This window comes from Saimiri boliviensis, chromosome 1 (genome assembly GCF_048565385.1).
Source record: "Saimiri boliviensis isolate mSaiBol1 chromosome 1, mSaiBol1.pri, whole genome shotgun sequence".
NCBI classification, from domain to species: domain Eukaryota; kingdom Metazoa; phylum Chordata; class Mammalia; order Primates; family Cebidae; genus Saimiri; species Saimiri boliviensis.
Genome location: NC_133449.1, coordinates 141,848,455 through 141,868,956, shown reverse-complemented (window position 1 = coordinate 141,868,956; position 20,502 = coordinate 141,848,455). Strand labels below are relative to the sequence as shown.

Below are 20,502 nucleotides of genomic sequence, written 5' to 3'. Positions count from 1 at the left end.
AGGTGTGAGCCACTGCAACCGGCCCCAATTCTTCAAAGGCCTAGTTCCCCATTTGTAGTTATTTTAATGCAATTATTATTCCAATTGAAATCTGCTATATGGTTGCCTATAACTAGTGCACAATCCTCAAACTTCCAAAACCCTTCATTCTTTTCCCAATGTAGCATTCATTCACTCATTCATTCAATAAATATCAAGAACCTTTCTTTTTTTTTTTGAGACAGTGTTTCACTCTTGTTACCCAGGCTGGAGTGCAATGGCATGATCTTGGCTTACCGCAACCTCCGCCTCCTGGGTTCAGGCAATTCTCCTGCCTCAGCCTCCTGAGTAGCTGGGATTACAGGCACGCACCACCATGCCCAGCTAATTTTTTGTATTTTTAGTACAGACGGGGTTTCACCATGTTGACCAGGATGGTCTTGATCTCTTGACCTCGTGATCCACCCGCCTCGGCCTCCCAAAGTGCTGGGATTACAGGCTTGAGCCACCGCATCCGGCCTATTAAGAACCTTTCTAATACCAAGTACTTGTGCCAGGTGTTACAAAAATGGAAGGTACAGTCAATGCCCTTAAGTAGCTTACCATCCAGTATGACTATTTAAGCAAAACTGGACTTCATCAGATGTACTTTATGGTTTACTGCAGCTTTACTTTTATGACTGATTCTAATATTTTACAGATTTTATCACATGCTAGATTTCTTTCCCTGAACACATGCATAATCTTGTATTTAAATACAAAAGCTCTGCTGGGCCTGGAGGTTCATGCCTGTATTCCCAGCATTTTGGAAGAATGAGATGGGAGGATCACTTGAGGAAAGAGTTCAAGATCAGCCTGGGCAACATAGCAAGAACCTGTCTCTAAAATTTTTTTTAATTAGCTGGGTGTGGTGTTATGCACCTGTAAACGCTGAGTAGTCCCAGCTACTTAGGAGGCTGAGGCAGGAGCTTTAGCCCAGGAGTTCAAGGCTACAGTGATTCATGCTCATCCCACTGCACTCCAGCAGCCAGGATGACAGAATGAGACCCCATCCCTTAAAAAAAGAAAATAATAAATACAAAAGCTTTCTTAAATTTTGACAAATCTTTTTTCAAATTATTTCCATAATTAACACTTACAAAACACTTCTAAAATTCCATTAAAAAAGATGGAATACTTAGAAATAATTTTTTTAAAGAAGTGTTGAAATAAAGATCCAAAAAGCATAAAAAGACATCCCATGTTCATGGACAAAAAGATTTAATATTATTAAGATGGTAATACTCCTCAGATTAGCCTACAGATTCAACACCATTCTTATTAAAATCACAGCTGAGTTCTTTGCAGAAATTGAGAAGCTATTTCTAAAATTTATTTAGAAATTCGAGGGACATTAGCTGAAACAATCCTATAAAAGAAGAAAAAAAGTTGAAAGGTTCACAGTTCCTAATTTCAAAACTTCTACAAAGCTACAGTAATCAAGACAATATGACATTGACACAGAATAGACATACAAATGGAACAGAACTGAGAGTTCAGAAGAAAAAACAAAAATAACCCATATATCTATGCCCAATTAATTTCTGACAAGAGTGCCAAGACCATTCAATGGGGAAACAAGTCTTGTCAACAAATAGTGCTTGGGCAACTAGATATGCAAATGCAGAACAATTAAGCTGTTGGAAAACAAAAAAACAAAAAAACAACGAAGCTGTTAAGACTTTTACCTCACACAACATACAAAATTAGCTCAAAATAGATCGAAGACCTAAATGTAAGAAATAAAATTATAAAGTTCTTAGAAAAAAACAAAGGTATACCTCTGTGACCCTGAGCTAGGCAATAGTTTTTAAAGTATGATACCAAAGCATGAGTAACAAAAGAAAAAATAAATTGGCTTTTATCAAAATTAAAATATTTGTGCATCAAATAATACTACCAAGAGTGTGAAGCCAATCCACAGAATGGGAGAAAATTTTTGCAAATCAAATATCTGATAAGAGACTTAAATCCAGGATATAAAAAAAATTCTTACAATTCAAGAATAAGAAGACAAATAACCCAATTTAATTAATTAATTAATTAATTAGAGACAGAGTCTCACTCTGTTGCCCAGGCTGAAGTGCAGGTACACGATCTCAGCTCACTGCAACCTCCACCTCCTGGGTTCAAACAATTCTCCTGCCTCAGCCTCCTGAGCAGCTGGGATTACAGGCATGTACCACCACATCTGGCTAATTTTTGTATTTTTAGTAGAAAGAAACAGGGTTTCACCCTGTTGGCCAGCCTGGTCTCAAACTCCTGACCTCAAGGGATCCACCCTCCTTGGCCTCCCAAAGTGCTGGGATTACAGGCCTGAGCCACTGCACTCAGCCTGATAACCCAATTTTAAAGTGAGAAAAATTAATAACAATGTATTACATTCTTGAAAAACCCTAAGAAAATATATGTTAAGTGTTCTCAACAAAAAAAGTTACTGCATATGTTAATTAGCTCAAATTAGCCAATGAATACGTATTTCAAAACAACACGTAGTACCTGATAAACATATAATTTTTGTCATTTAAGATTTTTTTAATCATAAAAAGTTCACAAAAGCCTTGAATAGGCCTTTCTCCAAAGATACTACTGTCTAGTAATGAGTTGAAAAGATGCTCAATATCATCAGTCATCAGAGAAATTAACTCAAAATCACAAGAAATACCAATTCATATCCACTAGGATGGCTTTATTAAAAAGACAGATAAGTACTGGCAAAAATGTAAAAAAATCAGAACCCTCATACACTGCTGGTGAGAATGAAAAAATGGTGCCTCTATCATGGAAAGCAGTTGGGCAGTTTCTTAAAAAGTTAAATATAGGGTTAACATATGACCCAGTAATTCCACTCCTACGTATAGACAGATCCAAGAGAAATGAAAACATCTATACAAAAACTTTACATGTTCACAGCGGCATTGTCAAATGTGCAAATGACATAAATGTCCATCAACTAATGAATGGATAAACAAAATGTGGTATATTCATAAAATGAAATATTGTGCAATAAAAAAGGAATGAATTACTGACGCATACTACAACATGAATGAACTTGAAAATATTATGCTAAGTGAAACAAGCTAGTCTCTAAAGACCATATATTGCAGAATTCCTTTTACATGAAAGGTCTAGAATCACGCAAATCCACAGAAGCAGAAAGTTAATAAATGGTTGCCAGGACCTGAGGGAAGGACAAATGGAGAATGACTACTTTATATTTTTTCTTTTTTTGTTTTTTTCAGGTATGTTTTAGTAGCATAAAAGAGAATCACTACTTAGTGGGTAAGAAGTTTCTTTGGGGGATAAAAATGTTCTAGAATGTGATAATGATGATAGTTGCACCACACTGTGAATATACTAAAAACCACTGAATTGCACACTTTAAAATGGTTAAAATGATGAACTTTAGCTGGGTGCGGCAGCTCATGCCTGTAATGCCAGCACTTTGGGAGGCCGAGTCAGGCGAATTACTTGAGATCAGGAGTTCAAGACCAACTTTTCGAACATAACAAAACCCCATCTCTACTAAAAATACAAAAAATTAGCCTGGCATGGTGGTGTACTCCTGTAGTCCCAGCTACTCAGGTGGCTGAAGCATGAGAATCACTTGAACCCGGGAGGCAGAAGTTGCAGTAAGCCAAAATTGTGCCACTGCATTCCAGCCTGGGCCACAGAGTGAGACCCTGTTTCAAAAACAAAACAAAAACAACAACAAAAAAATGAACTTCGTTATATGAATTTTTTCTCAATTTTTAAAAGAAATATAATCAGGACCCAGGTTTTAAGAATTTGGATTTCATCCTAAAGCCCATGGATACTATCAAAGAATTTTTAAGCAAGTGATAAGTTTAAATTAGGAAAATAAACCCCGGGCAACATAGTGCTATGAATGCCTAAATTCCTTTTTTTTTTAAGACAGAGTTTTGCTCTTGTTGGCCAGGCTCGAGTGCAGTAGCAAGATCTTGACTCACAGCAACCTCTGCCTCAGCCTCTCAAGCAGCTAGGACTACAGACACACCCCACCATGCCCGGCTACTTTTTTGTATTTTTTAGTAGAGGCAGGGTTTCACCACATTGGCCAGGCTGGTTTCGAACTCCTGACCTCAACTGATCCGCCCATCTCAGCCTCTCAAAGTGCTAGGATTACAGACATGAGCCACCCTGAACTTTTAATATGTAAATTTAGCAACACTTGTGTTATTCAGAAGCTTATGCTAATAAAATCCTGGTTTCTTGCTACATTCTGATTAAGTATGTTTGCCAAGTAATTTTCCTCTGGATACATACTTTTATTCTGCTTATTTAACAAGCGCTCATATAGTACTTACTATGTGTATTCCAAATGCTTTAGAAATATTAACTTATCTAATCCTCGTTACAGTTCCGTAAGTCTATTATCTCCATTTTACACAAGAACAGAGTCACAGAAAGGTTAAGTAACTTGCCTAAAAGAATCACACAGCCAGTTAGTAATGCACGTTTTTCAATTGGGTTTTTCTTTACAACACTGATAAATATGTGGGACTTTTGATCTGCCTATTATCTTTACCATTTTTAATTTCTAAAAATGGCACTTCTGTGCATCTTTTCTCAATTTAGTATGCACTAATTCTTTTTCTGTGCAGAATATATAGTGTTAATTCTATCCATCCTTGTGAAGTTTGGTTAAAAAACACTTTTAAGGAATTTTTTTTAGTTTTTATTTACCATCATTTACATTGTAAACATGTTATTTGTATTTACTGTAATAGAGTGGTAATTTAGTTAACTAATGACATTCTATATTTCAACTACTTAATTACCTAGTTTTTTTTAAAGCAATAATTAGTTTAAGGAATTAGTCATTTTATCCAATGCATCTATAATTCAAATATTACACTTAAGTTCTCATCTTGTACTCAGTATTATAGGCGAAAATTAACTAAGAAAACCAAAAGTTCTTTAAAAATAATTATAAAACTCCATCTGTGTTTATTTTCCTATCCATTCACCCTACTCCAATATTCTAGAGAATATGATTTTATAACAAATACAAAAAAGAATACAAAAAAATGTCTTGGAGTTCACAATATAATTTTATTAAAACTTATTCCAATGACACTTTTTTTTTTTTTTTGAGACGGAGTTTCGCTCTTGTTACCCAGGCTGGAGTGCAATGGCGCGATCTCGGCTCACCGCAACCTCTGCCTCCTGCGTTCAGGCAATTCTCCTGCCTCAGCCTCCTGAGTAGCTGGGATTACAGGCACGCGCCACCATGCCCAGCTACTTTTTTTGTATTTTTAGTAGAGACGGGGTTTCACCATGTTGACCAGGATGGTCTCGATCTCTTGACCTTGTGATCCATCTGCCTCGGCCTCCCAAAGTGCTGGGATTACAGGCTTGAGCCACCGTGCCCGGCCTCCAATGACACTTTTATAGTATTTCTGAAGTTCTTACAAATGTCAATTATCAAGGTACTTACAAGTTAAACACTGACATTTGGAAACAATATTTTATCATTCATTCCATTTTACTGTAGTATTTTTTTCAAGAAAAATCTGTGTTTCTATGTTTCATAATGGCAATCCAGCAAGTAAGCTGCGACTTGAAACTGGAGAAAAGAAAAACATTAACAAATCCACAACTCCATTGTAAAGAATAGCTATTTGTTAAATTAAGTCTATGTTTGGCTTATGATCATTGTCATAAGACACATTTAAACACGTTTTATTGACTTAGATGACTGTAATGAAAACTTCAATTCAAACAAATAATTTGAGTTGTATAATCAGTCTTCTACCAACAAATATTTAAGTATTCTATTACATTGCTAATAAAAACATTTTAATGCCTAATGTTTCAAACTAGCTATACAGAATACAGTATATATGATTATGTGCACATTTGAATTTTATACATTAGTATTTATGATAGTTAAGCACAAGATACTATTCACTTGTAAGGAACTAAAAACTCATATTCTGTTTTTACCTTTATGCTTAACTATAGAAACTATGTATCAGAGTATAGTCATCCTTTGGTATCCGCTGGAGATGGGTTGCAAGACTTCCCACAAAATTTTCAGATGCTCAAGTCCCTAATATAAAATGGTTTTGTATTTGCATATAATGTATGGACATCCTCCTATATTCTTCAAATCATCTCTAGATTACTTATACCTAATACAACGTTAAGTGCCACATAAATAGCTTTTATACTACATCATTTAGGGAATAATAACAAGAAGTCTGTACATGGTTCAGTTCAATTAAAAAAAAAATTTTTTTTTTGAAACAGGGTCTCACTCTGTCACCCAGGCTGGAGTACAGTGGCACAAACTCTGCTCACTGCATCCTCTACCTACTGGGTTCAAGTGATCCTCCCACTTTAGCCTCCCAAAATAGCAAAATATCATTATTCATATAGCTCACATCAGTACTATTTCTTCTGTTGCCCAGGCTGGAGTGCAGTGGCAGAATATATATATATAAATCATATCCTTTATACAGGTATAGAATTGCACCCATTTTAAACGTTCCATGAGTTTTTTTTTTAAGTATACATGTTTGTGTAATCACCATGGTCAAGACAGAGAACATTTCAATCATTTAGTAAAGCTACCTTTTGCTCCTCTGTAGTTAATCTTGCCCACTCCAGCCCGAGGCAACTACTGATCTGCTTTTTCTTACTACAGATTAGTTTGTCTTCTAAAGAATTTCATATAAATGGGTCTATACAGTGTGTACTCTTTACTTTTTTTTTTTTTTTTTTTTTAGCTAGCAGAAAATGATTCAGTTCCAATGCACTCTTTACCTTTTTGTTGTTGTTCAATAATCACAACCTTCTAAAAGGGAATACAGTATTTTTAAAACTGGGTATAAAGGTAATAAATTTTTTGTTCTTTTATAGATTACTGTATTACTCTATAACATAGTCAAGTATAGGTTTTTCATATATGTATGTGCAAGTATAGGTTACTTAGCCATAATACTGTTGTTTATTGATTCACTCAAGATGAATTTATACATAGGTCCTGGCTCATGTTGCTTACAGTTTATTAGAAGAGACTAAACTACAGGGGAGCGTTAACTTCTAAACTACAATTTACAATAGCAAATCTCCTATAGAGAGGTTTTTTAAAAGAAGGAAAAGAGAGAAAGGATACAAGATGCAATAGCAGAACAACAAAATGTATAGACTATCATAAGAAAATAGATGTATGGGGTGACAGGGACAGATTAAAAAAGACACAATGGAATGAATCAAAGTAAATTAATAAAGACTCTATTCAAAATACCACTATTCATATAGCTCACATTAGTACTATTTCTTGTTGTTCATCTCTTCTTGAATTTACTTTGTCTCTGAAACATACTAGCAGAAATAGGGAACAATGGCATCCATGCTTCCATAAAACTACTGCCAAAGAAATCAAGAGCCCCATGGCACCTTCATTTCTAAAGTAATTCTCCTTAGGTGGTGGCTTCCACTTAGCCTTCTCCTACTTCTTAGTTCTAAGTCCCATCATCAGCCAAGACAGAAGTGTTTCTTGACCTCCTGGGCTCAGGTAATCCTCCCACCTCAGCCTGCCTCGCAAGTAGTTGGGACTACAGGCACGTGTTACCATGCCCAGCATTTTTTTTTTTTTTTTTTTTTTTGTAGAGATGGGGTTTAAACATGTTGCCCAGGCTGATTTTGAACTCCTGAGTTCAAGTGATCTGCCCACCTGAGCCTCCCCAAAGTTCTGGGATTACAGGCATGAACCACTGAGCTGAGCCAACATAGGTGTTTTGATCAGCCCCCATCTGCTTCATCTAAATCTTAAAGACACTCACCAAAGCCAGGCAATGATTTGCTAATTTTGAGTGTAAAAATCTTCCTCAAAGGGTCATAATCACATTCTTTACAAATTTCTGTATGTGGCTTCTAAAATTTCTCTCATGAAGCTGCTTAGCTAAAGAATCCTACACAAAGTATTCTTTTTATACCATCTGAACAATGGTGTGATCTTATTAGGGTCCAAAGTGTAAATGCCAATTTCTTTTTTTTTTTTTTTGAGATGGAGTTTTTGCTCTTGTTACCCAGGCTGGAGTGCAATGGCGTGATCTCGGCTCACCGCAACCTCCGCCTCCTGGGTTCAGGCAATTCTCCTGCCTCAGCCTCCTGTGTAGCTGGGATTACAGGCACGTGCCACCATGCCCAGCTAATTTTTTGTATTTTTAGTAGAGACGGGGTTTCACCATGTTGACCAGGATGGTCTCGATCTCTCGACCTCGTGATCCACCCGCCTCGGCCTCCCAAAGTGCTGGGATTACAAGCTTGAGCCACCGCGCCTGGCCTGTAAATGCCAATTTCAAATGTTCTTACTGACTATAAGACAGTCAGTATAATCTTACAACTCTGGGGTAAAACTGGTGAAGTTCGGCCGGGCGCGGTGGCTCAAGCCTGTAATCCCAGCACTTTGGGAGGCCGAGGCGGGTGGATCACGAAGTCGAGAGATCGAGACCATCCTGGTCAACATGGTGAAACCCCGTCTCTACTAAAAATACAAAAAACTAGCTGGGTGTGGTGGCGCGTGCCTGTAATCCCAGCTACTCAGGAGGCTGAGGCAGGAGAATTGCCTGAACCCAGGAGACGGAGGTTGCGGTGAGCCGAGATCGTGCCATTGCACTCCAGCCTGGGTAACAAGAGTGAAACTCCGTCTCAAAAAAAAAAAAAAAAAAAAAAAAAAAACTGGTGAAGTTCAAATTCCAGCCTCATCCACTAGATTTGTGCCCCTGGGAGTATTAGTAAATCCCTCTGTACCTCAGTTTGCTCATTTATGAAATAAAGACACTGGTGCTCGGCCAGGCGCGGTGGCTCAAGCCTGTAATCCCAGCACTTTGGGAGGCCGAGGCGGGTGGATCACAAGGTCGAGAGATCGAGACCATCCTGGTCAACATGATGAAACCCCGTTTCTACTGAAAATACAAAAAATTAGCTGGGCATGGTGGCGCGTGCCTGTAGTCCCAGCTACTCAGGAGGCTGAGGCAGGAGAATTGCCTGAACCCAGGAGGCGGAGGTTGCGGTGAGCCGAGATCGCGCCATTGCACTCCAGCCTGGGTAACAAGAGCGAAACTCCGTCTCAAAAAAAAAAAAAAAAAAAAAAAGACACTGGTGCTACATCATAGGATTTTTCTAAGACTTAAATGTGAAAAATGTATTTAAAATGCTGTTATACATAAACTGCTTGACATATAAGTTGCCCAACAAAGGTTTTCAATTATTACTAATACTGAATTTATTCTTTTGACTAGCATGTCATGTCCCCCAAAGATTGCTTCAAGTAGATTTTTTAAATTAAAACTAATTTTTAGGCCAGGCACAGTGGCTCACACCTGTAATCCCAGCACTTCGGGAGGCTGAGGCAGGTGGATCGTGAGGTCAAGAGACCATCCTGGCCAACATGGTGAAGCCTCATCTCTACTAAAAATACAAAAATTAGCTGGGTGTGGTGTTGTGCACCTGTAGTCCCAGCTACTCAGGAGGCTGAGGCGGGAGAATTGCTTGAACCTGGGAGGTGGAGGTTGCAGTGAGCTGAGAACCTGTAGTCCCAGCTACTCAGGAGGCTGAGGCCGGAGAATTGCTTGAACCTGGGAGGTGGAGGTTGCAGTGAGCTGAGATCATGCCACTGCACTCCAGCCTGGCGACAGAATGAGACTCCGTCTCAAAAAAAAAAAAAAAAAAAGGAAAAAAGAAAAAAAAAACTCATTTTTTTCTTTTCTTCCTTTATTTATTTATTTATTATTTTTATTTTTTTAAGAGAGGTTCTTGCTCTGTCATCCAGGCTGGAGTGCAATGGCATGATCACAGCTCAATGCAGCCTTGACCTCCTAGGCTCAGGTGATTCTTCCACCTCAGCCTCTTATAAAACTAATTTTATAAACATAAGCATAATCAGCCAGGTGCAGTGGCTTACACCTGTAATCCCAGCACTTTGGGAGTCCGAGGTGGGCAGATCAGGAGATGAGTCTTCAAGATTAGCCTGATCAATGTGGTAAAATCCCATCTCTACTAAAAAATATAAAAGTTAGCCGTCCATGGTGGTACATGCTCATAGTCCCAGCTACTTGGGAGGCTGAGGCAGGAGAATTGCTTGAACCCGTGAGGCGGACTTTGCAGTGAGCCAAGATGGTGCTACTACTCTCCAGCCTAGGTGACAGAGCATGACTCTGTCTTAAAAAAAAAAAAAAAAAAAAAAATATATATATATATATATATATATGTATATATAAGCATAATCAACAACTGAGCTCACTATTAGAAAATTTTCTGTTCTTCTCTCATCTTCAAAACTAAACACCGTATTTAGTAAAAGACTAATCACAATGTTTCCTGAATGAGAATGATGAATATTCATGTCTAGGAAGTAATAATGATCATCACCTATTTACTACATAAATATTAAAAATAAAAGATAATGGGCCAGGCACGGTGGTGGCTCATGCCTGTAACACCAGCACTTTGGGAGGCCAAGGCAGGCAGATTGCCTGAGGTTGGGAGTTTGAGACTATCCTGGCCAACATGGTGAAATTCTGTCTCTACTGAAAAAAAAATACAAAAAATTAGCTGTGCATGGTGGTGCGTGCCTGTAATCCCAGCTACTTGGGAGGCTCTAGTGTGAGAATCGTTTGAACCCAGGAGGCAGAGGTTACAGTGAGCCAAGACTGTGCCACTGCACTCCAGCCTGGGTGACAGAGCAAGACTCCATCTCAAAAACCAAAAAAATAAAAATGAGAAAAATATATATTTTTCAGGCCAGGCATGGTGGCTCACACCTGTAATCCAAGCACTTTGGAGGCCAAGGCGGGCGGATCACCTGAGGTCAGGAGTTCAAGACCAGCCTGACCAACATGGTGAAACCCCTTCTTAAATAAATAAATAAATAAATAATGAAATAAAAGTTTTTTTTAAAAAAAAAAAAAAGAAAAATATCTATTTTTCAAAAGCTATTAAGAGCAAATAAAAATAACTGAACTCTCATGTAACACGTTTAGTTCAAATCATCAAATATATATATACTTTATTATAACATCAGGTTTATTTCTATCTGAAAGCTAGATCCATTATCTGTAGTTAACCCATAAAGAAAATTTCTATCTTTTCACTCAAGTACATAATTATCATTAGTCTTATACCCTGTTAGTTTATTTAACCTTGACTTTTATTAACACAAAAGCAGAGGACACAGGATTCTTTTTAGTGTAACTTGAAATCCTAGCAACAGCAAGAAAAGACAATAATATAAATTAATAAGCAACATTTCTATTGAAAAAATGTCTTTTACCTCTCTGAAGTTAACAAGTCTACATCCTATGCCACTAAACAATCAGACCTAACTGATCTCCCAGACTAATTTGATCTTTACATTTTTCTAGTTACCTGTTACTCTTAGTATAAAATATAATCTGATCAGTCAACTTTTTCATACAAAAAGTGGCCATTTTTTATATATAATACTAATCACACTAGGAAATATTTTTCTGTACTACCATTTTTTTTTTTTTTTTTTTTTTTTGAGACGGAGTTTCGCTCTTGTTACCCAGGCTGGAGTGCAATGGCGCGATCTTGGCTCACCGCAACCTCCGCCTCCTGGGCTCAGGCAATTCTCCTGCCTCGGCCTCCTGAGTAGCTGGGATTACAGGCACGCACCACCATGCCCAGCTAATTTTTTGTATTTTTAGTAGAGACGGGGTTTCACCATGTTGACCAGGATGGTCTCGATCTCTTGACCTCGTGATCCACCCGCCTTGGCCTCCCAAAGTGCTGGGATTACAGGCTTGAGCCACCGCGCCCGGCTCTGTACTACCATTTTGAAGTTTTAGGGGACTCCTGGAATAATTCAAGTCAACAGTAAATTAAAATCAAGCCAAGAATCACCTGATTAGAATATGAATTTACATCTTTTTATTTTCATAAGCAATAGAATTCCAGTATTGAGTGAAAACAATGAAAGAAGAGTTTAGGAAGGGACACAAAAACAGATGGTAAGAAATCAGAGAGATGGATCTAAAGACAAGAAGCTGGGATGAACTAGGTATGACTTTTGACATGTTTGAACTTCATTATTTCCATAATACTTTTAATTTACTAGATATGAATCCATAGAGATTATTAGATAAATACTAAACAAGAAAAGAATCCAATAGATTATTTTCATGTTAAATGTTTTCAAAAAATCCTTTTCTAAAAAGCTATCTTCATACATAACATAGGCATTTATGGTCTAACTGTGATATAACGAGGACCCTAGGAAAAGATATAAATCAGAAATATTCTATAAACTCAATAAAATATTATTACCATGTTTAAGATTTTCCATTTGTGCACTATAAAGTATAATTCTATATGGTATCATATCAAACATATTAGCAGTAGTTAAAAAAAAAATCATAGTTTATTTTCTCCTCATTATTGTGATATTCCACATTTTCTTTCTTTCTTTTTTTTTTTTGAGACCGAGTCTTGCTCTGTCACCAGGTGCCAGGCTGGAGTACAGTGGCTCAATCTTGCCTCACTGCAATCTCCCCTTCCTGGGTTCAAGCAATTCTCCTGCCTCAGCCTCCCTAGTAGCTGGGACTACAGGCAGACGCCACCACGCCCAACTAATTTTTTTATTTTTTTAGTAGAGATGGGTTTTCACCATGTTGGCCAGGATCATCTTGATCTCTTGACCTCATGATCCGCCCAACTCGGCCTCCCAAAGTGCTGGGATTACAGACGTGAGCCACTGTGCCCAGCCCCACATTTTCTTTTAAAAATCTTCCAGTCTTGGCTGGGATTGGTGGCTCATGCCTGTAATCCCAGCACTGTAGGAGTCCGAAGCGGGTGGATCATTTGAGGTCAGGAGCTCGAGACCAGCCTGAGCAACACGGAGAAACCCCGTCTCTATTTAAAAAAAAAAAAAAAACTCTTCCAGTCTTAAATGTTTAATTTAAACAAAGATTGTGGCCAGGCACACCTGTAATCCCAGCACTTTGGGAGGCCAAGGCAGGTAGATCACAAGGTCAAAAGATCAAGACCATCCTGGCCAACACGGTAAAATTAGCTGGTGTGGTGATGCGTGCCTGTAGTCCCAGCTACTCAGGAAGCTAAGGCAGGAGAATTGCTTGAACCTGAGAGAGGCAGAGGTTGCAGTGAGCTGAAATCACGCCACTGCACTCCAGTCTGGCAACAGAACCAGACTCTGTCTCAAAAAAACAAAAAAGATTGTATCAGATCAGCATTCAGCTCTTATTTAACCAGTTCTTTCATTTGATACATCATATGATCTCTTAACTCATGGTTTTAAAATCATTTAAATTTTAAATCCATTGTTTATATTTATCTATCTTTCCAATTTGTTTATATTCTTATTTTTCCTGTTTTATCTATGATTTTTCTAACATCTTATATCTCTTTATTTCTAGAATGATGATACTTTCATTTAGTGTCATTTCTATCTTAGTTTTTCATTTGCCAAAATGAATGGTTTTCATTGTAGAATGTATACGAAATGGTGTCTTTTCTCTGCAGCTGAATTGTTTTCCCAGGCACTACAAAGAGGAACTCTAGCCTTCAAATTTGAACTTACTAATGCCAAACCATTTTACTTAAATGTATATACATATATACAAGAATAGAATTGAAAAGTAAAAATCTGTGGTGTATACTTTTGTCTAGGATTTTTTTTAATACAAGTTACTTTGAATATAATTGTAACAGCATAATTTTTATTTATTTTATTAAGAGTATCACATATTAATTATGGGGTTACCAGAAACATCATTTAATGGCCATGTATTATAATATTAATTAGACAGGACCCTTTTCCCATTGTCAGGCAATCATCACATTAAATTTAAAAAGTGACTGCCAGAAAGACTAGCACTGTTTTGATAGGAAAGTTAAATGTCAACTCTGTAATAGTAGACATTTTGAATTTACTTGCAAAGTTTAATAATACCCAAGTGTAGGTTTTCTAACCTTGTTTCCAAAAAAGAAAAAAAAAAATTTAAATTTGGAAAATGTACATTCTATTAAAAAAATTAACAAATTATATCACACCAATTACTTAAATTCCCCTCACTCTGAGCTGAGTTTTTAATTATTATTAATAGATGAAAATCTAGACTATCAATGTAAAACATCCATACATAAATATTACTAGACAATACTTGATATTATATGCCATTGTGAGTTAGTACAGCACAGTAGTTAAGAGCCTAGGCTAAAGTCAGACTACTTGGTTCTACAATTTACTGGCTTGTCACTCTGGGTCCCTATGCCTTCATTTGCTCATCTCTAAAGTGGGATAATCATCACCATCTCAAAGGGTAGTTAGGAGAATTCACTGATTTCTTGTTTGTTTCACTCTGTCTTGTTTGTCTCACTCTGTCACCCAGGCTGGAGTGCAGTGGCGTGATCTCGGCTCACCACAACCTCTGCCTCCCAGGTTCAAGGGATTCTTCTGCTTCACCCTCTTGAGTAGCTGGGATTACAGGTGTGTTTTTTTTTGTTGTATTTTTAGTAGAGATGGGGTTCTACCATGTTTGCCAGACTGGTCTCAAACTCCCGACCTCAAGTGATCTGCCCCGCTAGGAGTTCTTATTTGTAAAGTTCTTGGCACATAGTAAGCAATCTATAAATATTATTTAGTTGTTTAAAATTGTTTAACTTTAGCTAATATTTATTGAGCACTTACTACACTCTAAATTAAATGCTTTATATGAATTTGCCTCAAGTCATCTTCACAACTACCTAGGATAAGACACTATTATTGCGCCCATTTAAAGATGAGAAAATTGAAGCAAAAAATATTAAGTTATTAGGCCAAGGCCATACAAGTAAATGTCAAGAGCAACAATTTGAACTCAAATCTAGCAGCATGGCCTACAATTTTAACAAAGGTTATAGAATACACTATACACTAGAAGCAGTAGCCTCCTTCAGTACTCTATCTTAAAAAGAGGACAGGAGAGGGCTGGGCATGGTGGCTCACACCTGTAATCCCAGCACTTCGGGAGGCCGAGGCAAGTGGATCACAAGGTCAAGAGACCACCCTGGCCAACATGGTGAAACCCTGTCTCTACTAAAAACACAGAAAAATATTAACTGGGCGTGGTGGTGTGTACCTGTAGTCCCAGCTACTCAGGAGGATGAGGCAGGAGAATTGCTTAAACCCAGGAGGCGGAGGTCACAGTGAGCCGAGATCGCACCACTGCGCTCCAGCCTGGTGCCTGGCGACAGTAAGATTCTGTCTCAAAAAAAAAAAAAAGAGGACAGGAGAGTCACAAGAGACTTTGCTGAAATAAACTAGAATATTCCCAGAAATAGTTTACAAACTATAAAATAGAGTAATTAAAAATTAATTTAAGAAATAAGTCAATATAATACAGAAATACTTATGTATGAAGTTATATGATATTTGATATTTGTTTTAAAATAATCCAGTTTGGGAGAGAAGGGATAAAAGAAACAAGATTAGATTGACAATGTCTAAACTGTGGTGATGGCTATATGGGGGTTCATTATTTTTTTTCTCTCTACTTTTATATAGTCTTTAAAATGTCAATAATAAAAAAGAAATAGCAACAAGGTGGCACAGATTAGACACTTTATTATAGAAGCAAACAACTTTTTTAAGACACCCTGTCTTAAAAATTTTTAAGAGACATGACATAATTGATACTCATACATTTTTATTGTTTCTAAAAGGGTAGCCATACTTTAAATAATTGAGAATCTTCTTAACTAAAATGAAAAACTAACAAAAGTATTTAGGCATAAACATGTAAATATATATAGTAAATGGCTGTCTGTAGTTCCATCAACTCACTAAAAATATTTGCTTAAATAATTAACACTTTTTTTTTTCAAGTCTTTCTCCTCCCTGATCATCTCCATGATTATGACAATCTATGGTCTGTTGCCCAGGAAATGGGATGGGTTTGTACAGACAAATATGTCTCTACAACATGGTCACAAATTGAATATGAATAAAAACCAGAAATCTGCTTCACTAAGAAACACTGCTAAAAATTTCTCACTTCAAATTGTAGTTTTAAAAATATTTGATTTTCATACTAATACATATCTATGGGCTTCTGATAAGTACAAATAGAACCAATTATTAATTTGAAAACATTTTATATGCTCTAAATTATACTGTTAAAACAATTTAGCTGATACTAAAGGAAAAAAGCATTTATTAAGCTAGACGTTATACTAGGCACTTTAATACATATTGGCTCACCAAATTTAAGAGACAACAACTACATTTTAACAGGAAGAATATTAAAGTTTAGAGAGGTAAAACCACTTGCCCAAAGTCACAGAACTAATAAGTAGCTAAACTGATATTCAAATTTAAGCTCAACTACAAAAACCCACATTCCACCCACTATCCTAGACTACCTCTCAGGGAGGCAAAAATCTTCTCAAGTCAAACTTAAATATTTAGGGCCTTTTTAAAGCAGACAGTAAAATGTTTGTTACTGGTTACATGCATATTTCACTGTGGCAGCTTGGCTCTGGATAAAAAGCACTAACCAAAACACAGAAAGTATTATTTCTTCTACTGTGGGACTTTTTTTTTTTTTTTGGTTTCTTAATTTCAGCCTCAGTTTCTCTTCTCTACAATTGGAAAATTAGTATCTTTGCTGTCCAATTCGAGAATTACAAAGATTTAAAGATGACATATTGTGAAATCACTTCAAACCTACAAAAATAACAGAGAATATTTTATGTCTTAAAATGTTAAAACACACACACAAAAGCCAAAAGTTTTCTAAGTGTAAGCTGTTTAATCTACAGATTCTATCCACATTTCCAGAACTTTTTAAAACTCTTTCTTCTAAGCATAGCTCAATCATCATCGCTATTACTTGGTTTTCCTTACCCTTAAGTATAATGCAATAGTAATGGCATCAATGCTTTTGTAATAAATAATTAACATACCATTTTGAAAAGCTCACCATATAAATGTTCTAAATTCTGAAATTTCAAACTAACTATGTGTTTAGTGTCACTCTATATTCATGTTAATCTTTGGGTCTTTTCACATTCTATTTTGTGTATAAAAAGCTAAAATGAAGATTTGGAATTCTAAAGTAGAACACCCAACACACAATTTAAAATGATTTTTTTTCAATGATTCTCAAAGCAGATATAACAGCCAACAAGCACATCACACGCAGCAACAAAATTCACTGAAACATTCAGCTGCTCTAAAAGAAGGATCAGACTGTTCAGGAGAAAACTATATTGTGTGAGTTTGCAAAGTTTCATACTTTCCCGTTTAAACTCCATTTCAGAGAAAGCCTTCGCATACTAACACAATATGCTTTAAAGTGATACTCTGCTGACCTTCCAATAGTCCAGCTCTATTAAAATTCTGTGTTGGGTGTAACTTCAGAGAATCTGAAAAACACAAAAAGCATTAGGTACTTTTTATGCTGAATGAGGAAAAAATGCCAAGGACAGCATACATCTCTTATATAACAGCAATGTATTATTATTATTATTATTATTTGAGATGGAGTTTTGCTCTTGTTGCCCTTGGCCGGAGTGCAAAGGCGCGATCTCAGCTCATCGCAACCTCCGCCTTCCGGCTTCAAGCAATTCTCCCGCCTCAGTCTCCTGAGTAGCTAGGATTACAGGCATGCGCCACCACGCCCAGCTAATTTCGTATTTTTAGTAGAGACTGGGTTTCTCCATGTTGGTTAGGCTGGTCTCGAACTCCCGACCTCACGTGATCCACCCACCTCGGCCTCCCAAAGTGCTGGGATTACAGGCGTAAGCCACCATGCCTGGCCAACTGCAATGTATTTTTAAGAGCTAAAGCCCATATTTGTGAATACATTCCCCGCAGAAGAGGCTAAATTGCCTCTACTCTGGTCTAAGCTAAACCTAGATTTTCATAAAGTATATGTTTCATGGAAAATTATCTGGTGACTACTGCCCAAATGGTGTTAACGTCTTGACTATTTTTAGCACTCAATTCTAACACATTAGCCCTGCTCTAAGAATCATCTCTTGATATGTCTCTTTCTTTTGACATTCAAAACTACAATATTTCTAAACTACTTCAAGTAATGCTGCCCGAAAAACATCCTACAGTATAGTGGCTGCCAATTAAAGTCACTGGAGCAACAGACAGTGGCTACAGTTAAAGTAGGACTCTGTGTACAAAATCAATGGTCAGTCCGTAAAGTCCAGTACCTTTCAGAGCAAACCATCGCACTCTGATTCACTTAAACAATTTAGAGACGCTACTATGAAGGTGAAGTCCCCTTTTTTGGAGGGGATGGAATAAGCAAACGGATACATCAAACCAAAAGCAGAATTTCTCAGGAAGGGGGTTCACAATGGCACATTTTTTTTTCATACGGTGAAATGAATAGTTAACCACCCAGTTAAGTTTTTTGACCCCTCCCGGTGGTTTAAAAGCGGTAAAGAGCGCAGCGGGAGTATTTTGGTTTTGATGCCCCTTGCACAGGAAACCTGTTCTGACACATTCTTGTGGTGTCCAGTATAGGAATTTCACCTGAGTAGAGCTCAGCTCCAGTGCTATTATTTCAGATGGTGGGAATCCCCTTCAGGCCTTAGCCAAAAGAATTCTTAAATGAAAAATCTCTGTCCTGAGCCCCCTCCCAGCAACCAGCCCTTGAACGGAAAAGCAGAGAAAATTCTCAAAGGACAGCGTCTGTGCCTGAGCTGGTCCTCATGGGAGAGGAGAGGAATAAAACCAATCCAGAGAGGGCACCCCCATCTTTGTAAAAGAGAAAGGAGAAGTAATTAGAATGCCACGGAGGTGGGAAGAGAAAAAAAAAGAAAATTCGGGCCCTTTCCAGCAAGAAGATGACGAGGAAAGGAAGAACGCCTGGTAGAGGGGGGCTGTCCCAACATGGGGAGGGAGTGGATTAGGCCTGAGGGAGAGGGGGTGGAACCACGGCGCACAAACAAGCTGGAAGGGGAGGAAAATGGTGACCCTGCACCCAGAACCTGCTCCAGGCCACGACGCCCGCTTAGGGGCAACTTTGCTGGGGAGGAGGGTCCGGGTAAGAGAAGACGCGTTTCCCGGATCGCGACGGTCCCAGCGCGGGGCCCAGTCTGGGACCATCCCTGAGCCCAGGAGGCCGAAGCCGGCGGCTCGCGGAGCGTGGCGGGGCCAGACGGGCAGAAAACTGCTAGGAGCGACCGGTGCCGCAGAGCCCTGGGGGCCGACGGAATCCGGGCCCGGAGCTGCCCGCGGCTCCGCGGGGGAGGGGCCGCCACTGCTCTGCACGCCCCCTCCACCGTCCCCCAGACCCCTTCGGCCTCTGCCCGCTCTGGCCAGAGAAGCCCTCGGGGTCGCGGCTCGGCCGTCCCCAGCCCCGACGGGGACCCTCCGTCTCCCCCGGCCCGGTCTCCCCGCCCCCACACCCCACCCCACCCCCGCCTGACTCACCTCGCGAGTACAGGGACTTGGGCGATTCCAGGTCTAGGTCCGCGCTGAGCAATGAGATGAAGTCCGAGGGCATCGCAGCTCGACCCAGCCCGGCCCGGGGGCAGCGGGAGGGGGGGAGCGGCGGTGGCGGCGGCACCTCCTCTCCGGGACCGCGGGCACCGAACCGGGGGCGGCGAGGCGAGGGCGGCTGCCACTGCCTCCTCCTCGAGGGTAGTGACTTTCACCGGGCCAAGGACCGAGGAAAAGGAGGCGAGGTGGACGGGGAACTCCACGGGGACTGATATTCCGCGGCCAGGAGAGGGGTTCAGGGCGGGGAAGGGGAAAGGGGAGAGCCAAAGGGTCCGTTCCGTGCTTCTCCTCAGCGAAAACTGACGGTCGCCGCCACCGCCGCCGCCGCTGACAGGAATCTGAGCCCCGCCCCCCGCGGGGCACTGCGCAGGCGCAGATGAGGGGGGCGCCCAGGAGCGCGGAAGAGCCGCGGCGGCCCCGGAGGGCGGGGAGGCGCGCCAGGGAACAGCAGCAACAAGCGCCTCGCTTCCTGCCGCGGCGGCCCGAGCTGCTGTTCCCGACCCGGGAAAGGGCCCCGCCGCCAGGGAGGGAAGGGAGGCTGGGAGGTGGCCGCGCGCTGGGGCCCCGGGGAGGGAAAAGGTATTTGCACCGGTCTGGTGGCGGCGCGCCGACCCCGCGCGGAGCTGAGGGCACTAGACAGAGCAGAGGAAAGCGAGGTGTCTGCCCGAGCCGGGGACGGACCCCAGAGGCGGGCAGCGGGCGGTGGCCCGGCCTGCCTGGCCCTGGTCTCGCAAGGGACTGAAGTGTCATCGCTTGGACAGCCACCAACCCTTTGAAGTTTTCATAGCAGTGTCTACAAAGGGACTGTCGAACCCATTTCTTAATTAGGAAATGGCAAACCGTATCCCAAAAACCTCAAGTTACTGTTTTTAATTAAAGTACTTTCTCTCCCAACACGCCTCCCACCTTTAGAGGCTGAAATTATTAAAATAAGTAAACTATCTTTCTGATTGTGCTGGGGCATCCGG

General features: G+C 39.7%; 1 protein-coding gene across 2 annotated transcripts in view; it reads right to left on the bottom strand.

Moving 5' to 3' along the window:
* The window catches only part of NFAT5 (nuclear factor of activated T cells 5), a 127,147-nt gene extending 107,520 nt beyond the window's left edge, over nucleotides 1-19,627 (bottom strand). For both annotated transcript variants that reach the window (XM_074405543.1, XM_074405548.1), the window contains exon 1: nucleotides 19,466-19,627. In XM_074405543.1, coding sequence (XP_074261644.1) covers nucleotides 19,466-19,538 — 73 coding nt within the window. In that variant the 5' untranslated portion in view covers nucleotides 19,539-19,627. The remainder of the gene's footprint in view (nucleotides 1-19,465) is intronic.
* Between the last annotated feature and the right edge of the window lie 875 nt (nucleotides 19,628-20,502).